At 45.5% G+C, this 7643-nt stretch overlaps 1 protein-coding gene across 1 annotated transcript in view; it reads left to right on the top strand.

Annotated features, from left to right (window-relative positions):
* The first annotated feature begins 212 nt into the window (after positions 1 to 212).
* Positions 213 to 7643, top strand: part of COIL (coilin) — a 40889-nt gene continuing 33458 nt past the window's right edge. The window contains 2 exon segments of the mRNA XM_006172060.3: positions 213 to 483; positions 7262 to 7640. Coding sequence (XP_006172122.1) covers positions 239 to 483; positions 7262 to 7640 — 624 coding nt within the window. The 5' untranslated portion in view covers positions 213 to 238.

The following is a 7643-nucleotide window of genomic DNA, read 5'->3' on the forward strand; positions in this document are numbered from 1 at the left end:
CATACCCTATACTACCGCGCGGTGGGAAAGGATAAGGGCATTTCATTGGTACTCTTCCCTGGTCCTGCTGGGAACAAAATTAATGGAATCAACCAAGCTGCGCGTTTGGGGCATCACGAGCATGTAGTATCCGGTTCCACCAGCAGGTGGCACCCGTGAAAGGCTCCGGGGCGGGCCGCCGACCACGCCTCTCGGTAGCCCTGTGGCCTCTCTCGGCTTCCGTTGAGCACCGAGCAAGATGGCAGCCTCCGAGACGGTTAGGCTACGACTTCAATTTGATTACCCGCCGCCAGCCACACCGCACTGCACGGCTTTCTGGCTTCTGGTGGACTTGAACAGGTGCCGAGTCGTCACTGATCTCATCAGTCTCATCCGCCAGCGCTTCGGCTTCAGTTCTGGGGCCCTCCTAGGCCTCTACCTGGAAGGGGGACTCTTGCCCCCCTCCGAGAGCGCGCGCCTGGTGAGGGACAACGACTGCCTCAGGTGCGCGCGGCGCGGGGGCGCGGGTCCGGGGGGCACCTGCTCAGGCTCCGGGGCGCCGAGGGCGGAGAATGGGGAGGAAGTGAGGCTGTCAAAGTGCTCTCCGTGAGTCCCGGGGACCCCAAGGGGACCCCTAGTCGAGTACGGAGCTCAGGAATCTGCATTGCAGCGTGCATCCTTCCCCAGGATGCTGCTGATTAGGGGTGGGCCAAACCTGGAAAAGCCCTGGCGCTTATGGGCAGGGCCACTGTTTCTTCCAGCCTAGTTTGGCAAGGCCTCCTTAGCCAGGTACTGTGTGCCGTGAGCGTGGGCAAGCGCGCCAGACACCAGGCTTTCCCCGCGGCTCTTGTGGTCAGGAGCCGGAGACCCTGATTAGGGGACTGTCGGGTTTTCTTCTTGACGCCCAGGTTGCCAGCCTTCGTTTTCTGTAGTGTTCCTGAGGCTTCTGATGGGTGTCATTCTGAGTGTATCTCACTCGGGCATTTTGGGGTTCACCCAAATAGATGTGTCAGTCCTTTAGGGTGGTGAATTGGAAAATTTACAAAATAGCTTAAAATATGTTTTTGGAAGTTTTAGAAAATGATACTAAGTATTAAGGTGCAATTATAGTATGAATGGCTGGCAAGTGGTTGATTGGCTCAGTAAGATGGCAAAATGATTATCGCAGTTCAGATTTTTTTTTAATCATTTAATTATCCAATTTATGATCATTATTTTTTTATTTGACCAGAAAGAGACAAAGAGAGCGAAGAAAAGTGGGGAAGCAAGCGGCCAGTTCTGGGACTTGGACATGGTCAGCCATGTGGGAGTCCAGTGCCCTTAACCACCATGTCATCTACTGGCCCCATGCAGTTCAGATTCTTATCTTGGACTGATTCATTTGTCTTTTTTTCTCGTAATCTTACGATAAAGTGTATTAATTCCAGAGATATGAACCAGACTACTTTATCTTGCTTGCCTTTTGTTGAACATTCCGTTCCACAGAGCATGTTATATTCATAAACTTTCTTCAGAACATCAAAGAATTAAATCCAGAACAATGACTACATCTTTGAGTATGTCTGTTTTTCAAGTCAGGAACACTGTGATTTATTAATATTCAACTGTTTCAAACGACAGTTTTTAAATAGTCCAAATTTCTTTTTAATTATTTGTTTGTTTGTTTATTTACTTTTTTTCTTTTTGGAGAGGATTTTGCTATAGGGCGCATGCGCTCACCGGAAATACAGAGAGAGACAGAGAGATAGAAAGCGAGAAATCAGGAGGGATGGCCATGCCGCAATCCCTTCTCCTCCATTCTCCTCTCGGGATCTTGGGCATGCACGCACACACGCCCGGCGTGAGTTTAAGCCACTGGGTCCAGGACTTGAACCGTGGTCGGCTACATGGGAGTTCAGCAACATAGCCATTACACTAACTGCTGATCCCTGTTTGTTTACTTTTTTTTTTTTTGCCAGAGGCATGTGTGTTCTCCAGAGAGAGAAAGAGAGAGAACCCCTTACTGGGGTACTGGGGCATGGGCACATTATAATCCTTTTCTTCTCTTTCTCTATCTTGACAGGATTTGGGACACACATAAACATATAGCTGGTGTGTTTTTCAAGCCCCCAGGCTGGGATTTGAACCACAGTTGACCTTGTGGAATCTAGTTTTATACACGCAGTACTTAACTGGCCCTGTAATAGTCTAAATTCAGGAAGAGTTCTTTTTCTTCTTTATTGCCTGTGAAACAGGTCTCTATTGTCTCTGCAGTTTAAGAACTATTTAAATATTACAGTGATAAAGATTGGTTCCTTCTTGTTAAGTTTACTTTTTGAACTGTCTCCTGCCTAATGAATTAATAACTTGCTACCAGCTAACTATAATTATATTTCAATTAATGCACCATCTGAAATTATACTCTTTATAATGAAGTTAAAAATGTCAAAAACAAATCATGAAAACAGTTGTAATAATGACAGCTCCAGTGGCAGGCAGATTCCTTCTGAATGCTTCAACTGCATAATTGCATTTTGCAAGGCATACATCTGCAATTGGCCTCCGTGGTAAATGGGACAGACCTCTGGAAAGAAAAAAACACAAATTTGTTAAAGTTTTATGTCTGTTGCCTTATGCCCCATTCTATCTTCCTGTGACAGCTTCATTTCTCTTTACAGCTGCAGAAGAAAACTCAGTCTTGTTCTCAAAGGTACTATCACATTCTTGAAGTAACCCAAATCAGGAGTCTCATGCTATTGAATATTCTTGGGTGATATACAGGCAATTAAACTGAACAGGTAGACCAGGGTATGCTGGAAGTCCAGAAGATGACAGAAAAGTGAGATCAACATAAAACAAAAGTCGTCAGGGAATTCAGTACATTGAAGGGTGTGTAGAAAATGGTGGGTGGCCAAAGCACAGTAGAGGCACTAGCTAGCCTGACTCTTTTTTTTTTTTTTTAGAGAGGTTTTGCTATAGGGCATGTGCTCTCGCCGGAAAGACAGAGATAGAGAGAGCAAGAAATCACCCGCCAGGGGAGATGGCCATGCCACAATCCTTTTTCCTCCATTTTTCTCTCGTGATCTTGGGCACGCACGCACACGTGCCCAGCGTGAGTTTAAGCCACTGGGTCTGGGACTCGAACTGCTGTCGACTACATGGGAGTTCAGCGACATAGCCATTATGCTAACTGCTGGTCCCAAGCTAGTTTGATTTGGTAAATGGATGAGTCTGCCCAGCAAAAGAATTCTGTTGGGAGCGCTGGGAGTACTGAGAGAAGTCTAACGAGGGAAGGTGGAGCCAGATTGTGAGAATCCTGAGAAGTAACCTTGGAGGCTCCAGAGGCATCAGCACATTGTGCCACCTCCACTCCCACGTGTCCCATTCTCATAAGCCCAAGGATTCCGCCTTCATCTGCTTCCAGGGTGCTGACAGTGAGCTCCTAAAGATGGTCTACAGCTCTCCTGGGAGGAGGAAGTGCTCCCATTTGCCTGGAGCCTCCTACATCCTTGCCGGGGCTACTGTAACAAATAGTTCTGACAGGTTGTGGGGAGAGGAGTCCCAGGCTTGGTTTCTGCAGAGGCCTATCCAATTGTGTTTGTAAATGGCTGTTCCTCTCTCTCCTTCCTCTGCAGCAGTTCGGCATCTCTCTGTCCAGATCTCCAAAAAACACCAGTGAGATTGGATTAGGGCCTCCCTAACAGTCTCATCTCAACTTAATCACCCTTCCACGACAGTCACTCTCCAGCATACTGGGGGCTAGGGCTTTACCATGAATTTTAAGGGGACATAGTTCAGCCCATAACATCCCTTGAAGAGGGCTTCACAGGGCCTGGCCACGGCAGCTGGTTAGAAGGGCGACTGAGCAGAGTGGAGAGCTCTCTGCTGAGGGATCCCGTGAGAAACCAAAACGCAGGCTCCCCCCCCCCCCCCCCATTGCTTTAACTCAGTGTGCCGTTGGATACTTGATTAAAGAGTAGAGATGAGTTCTTACTGCATATCGCTTAGCGGCTCTTCGGATATGTAATCAGGCCCCTCTGAAATGTCTGTGAGGGCTGGCAGAGGGAGTGGAGGAGAGAGTGATCTGGACTGAGTGCGATTTGATTCCTGAGACATCGAGGAGCAAAGATGGCTTTTATTGAGATTGGCCAGCCCTGTGCAGCTCCAGGTCTTGCTGTGAACACTGTGTCACCACGATGGGGTGGCGGTTTCAGGGCTATGCAGTACTGAGCTGCTCTCTCGTAGTAAGGAGCATGTTCGTCTAATGCCTATGAGTAAATCGAGACCTATAAAGTTAGGCCTTGGCTACTTTCATTTCCAGAACGTGTATAATCTTGTCCTTTTTTTTTTTTTTTTAAGTTTTGCCGGAGGACACATGCATTTGCCAGGGAGAGAGAGCGCGCACAGTCCTGTGGGACAAGGTTATGCCACAGTCCTTTCTCCTCTACTTCTCTATCCTGGCAGGATTTTGGGTGTGCGTGTGCACATACACACATGCCTGGTATGTTTTTCAGACTGCCAAGACTGGGGTTTGAACCACAGTCAGAAAAAAAAAGGTTAGGCTCCAGTTCCTTAACCACTGTGCTACAGACCAGCCTACGTCTGTAATTTTGTATAGCAAAATCCTGGAAGTGAAATCACAGATTTAAAGGGAGTACTAGCATTTTGATAACTGTCCAATGTGCGCTGCAGTTTGAATGAGAGACGAGTAGGTGGCATAGTGATTAAGGCGCTGGACTCCCACATGACTGACTGTGGTTCGAGTGCTGGACCTGATAGCTTGACACTCAGTGCCAGTGCATGTGCATGCCTGCCCAAAATCCCTAGAGGAGGATGGAGGAGAAGGAGTTAAGGTGCGGCCATCCCCCAAGGGGATGAGTTCTCATTTTCTCTCTGTCTTTCTCTCTCTCTCTGGCGAGCACACACGCTCTATAGCAAAATTCTCTTAAAAAAAATAAAAGAAGAAGAAGAAAAGAGTTTGAATGAAAAGGAGAGGGTCTTTTTAAAAAGTTTCTTGGAAGCAAATCTTTCATCAATAATTACCTAGCTAATTCATTTCTGTTTGTGCAAGGACAACTATATTCACTTTTGTTTGTAAAAGGAAAACCTCTGTGATCCATATAGAGAAATGAAGAACATTGGCAGGAAAAGTGTTAGGCGTGAAAGGAGTGTTAACTGGGCCAGCAGGTGGCATGACGGTTAAGGGCGCTGGACTCCCACATGACTGACCATAATTTTAAGTCCCAAACCTGGCAGCTTGCTTTCTCACTTTCCTTCTCTCTCTCCATCTCTCTCTGGCCAACCTAAAAAAATAAATAAATATAAGGAGACCACCAGGTGGCCTGGTGGTTAAAGGCACTGGACTCCCATATGACTGACTGCAGTTTGAGTCCCAGACCTGGCAGCTTGTTTTCTCACTTTCCCTCTCTCTCTTGCTCTCGCTCTGTCCCTCTAAACAAATAAACAAACAGTTTTTTAAAAGTTAAAATAATAAATAAAAAGTTAAAATAAAATAATTCTTAAAATAAAATAATGAGGGACCAGCAGTTAACATAATAGCTATGTCGCTGGACTCCCACGTAGTCAACCGCGGTTCAAAGTCCTGGACCTGGTGGCTTAAACTCACGCTGGGTGCATGTGCGAGCGTGCCCAAGATCCCAAGAGGAGAATGGAGGGGAAGGGATTGTGGCATGGCCATCCCCCCGGGGGGGGGATTTTTCGCTTTCTGTCTCTCTGTCTCTCTCTGTCTGGCGAGTGCACACACCCTATAGCAAAAACCTCTCCAAAAAAAATAAATAAATAAATAAAATAAAATAATGACAATGAATAGAATTTTTTAAAAAGTTATTTTAACTTTATTTATTATTATTATTTTCCAGTTTGACCAGAGAGGGAGAGGGGGAAACTAAGGAAGCTACCAGTTCTGGAACTTGAACCATGGTTGGCCATGTTGGAGTAGTGCCCTTAACCACCATACCTCCTGCCTGCCCCTCCTACTTACCAGCTGTGGATCTTGGACAAATCGAGCTTTAATTTTGTGATCTGTAGAGTGATGATACTACTTTATGGGTGGTGTTTAGGTCAGAGAAAATATATGGAAAGTGTTTGGGATGTGGTAGCTATTCAGTAAATAAAATTAGCCATTCAAGGGCTGGCCCTGTGGCCTAGTACTTAAGGGAGCTGGGTCTTATATGGCCAACTGTGTAGTTCAAATCCTGGCCCTAGTGGCCTGAAAAACATGGCAGGTACATATATGCACATGCCACAGATTTTCACAGGATAAAGAAATGGAAGAGAAGAGATTTTGACAAGACTCTGCCCCATTGGGGGACACTTTCTCCCTCTCTGTCTCTGGCGAACACATGTATTCTCTGGCAAATTAAAAAAAAAAAATAGCCTTTTAAAAGTTGACTCTGGGGGCCAACAGATGGCATGGCAGTTACATCTCTGGACTCCAATATGGCTGACTGTGTTTCGAATCCTGGACCTGGTGGCTAAAAACTCAAGCCAGGCCTGTGTGTGCATACCCAAGACTACAGGAGAAGAAGGGACTGTGGCACGGCCATTCCCCCGGGGGCACGATTTTTTTTTTTTGCTTCCTGACTTTCTGTCTCTCTGTGTCTCTGGCAAGTGCATGTGCCCTATAGCAAAAGTTTCTTTCAAAAAAAAAAAAAGGTTGACTGTGGTAATGATATATAGACCATTTTGTCAAAAAAAGCTTTTGTCCTTAAGTGGTATACACACACACACACATATGTATTTGTTTATTTTTACTTTATTTGCTTTGTCCATAGGCAATAGACAAAGAGACAGTACCCCTAACAGGGTCTGGACATCGTGATCACCCCCAGCTTCAGCCAGTCCTGGATTATAGGCATGCATGTGCATAGTGTACTCAGGGAGGTTTCCACACACAGATCTGGAAATCTTCTCATGTGGGTCAGCCTCATAGAGCATCTTGTTTTACCACTGTGTCACCGTCCAGCCTGCAAGGTCATTTTTTTTTTTAATTAAAATTTTTTTAAATTTAACTTTATTTATTTATCTGTTTATTCTGATTTGACCGGAGAAGGACAGAGAGAGAGAGAAAGAGAAAGCAAGCTGCAGGTCCAGGACTTGAACCATGGTCAGCCATGTGGGAGTCCAGTGCCTTTAACCAGCATGCCACCTACAGCCCTGCAAGGTCATTTATTTTTGTATTAACTTATGGTACTGACTTTGCAGAGTGATCAGTATCTAACGGCATCCTGGAGACATGCTTATGAATTGCTCACTCTAGCTTTCTGTCTTGTTCTTTCAACAGAGTTAAACTAGAAGAGAGAGGAGTTGCTGAGAGTTCCGTAGTAATCAGTAACGGTGATGGTACGCATTTATCACCTAGGAAAGCAAAGAAGCGGGCATTTAAATTGGAGGAGGATGAAGAAACTGAACTAGATTACAAATATTCGAAGAAGCATTGGAAGCGGCAACAGAATAATAGCAATAGTGAGAAGGTTTTGGATCTGGAACCAAAAACTGTCACAGATCATACTGCGAGGAAAAAAAACAAAAGGAAAAACAAAGCAACCTGTGGCGTCGTAGATGATGATGATGAAGAGACCAAAAGAAAATCACCAAAGAAAAAGGAGAAATGCGAATATAAGAAACAGATGAAGAATTCCAAAGCTCCTAAAGCGCAGGCCGTG

This window comes from Tupaia chinensis, unplaced genomic scaffold, assembly GCF_000334495.1.
Source record: "Tupaia chinensis unplaced genomic scaffold, TupChi_1.0 Scaffold000416_1, whole genome shotgun sequence".
NCBI lineage: Eukaryota > Metazoa > Chordata > Mammalia > Scandentia > Tupaiidae > Tupaia > Tupaia belangeri.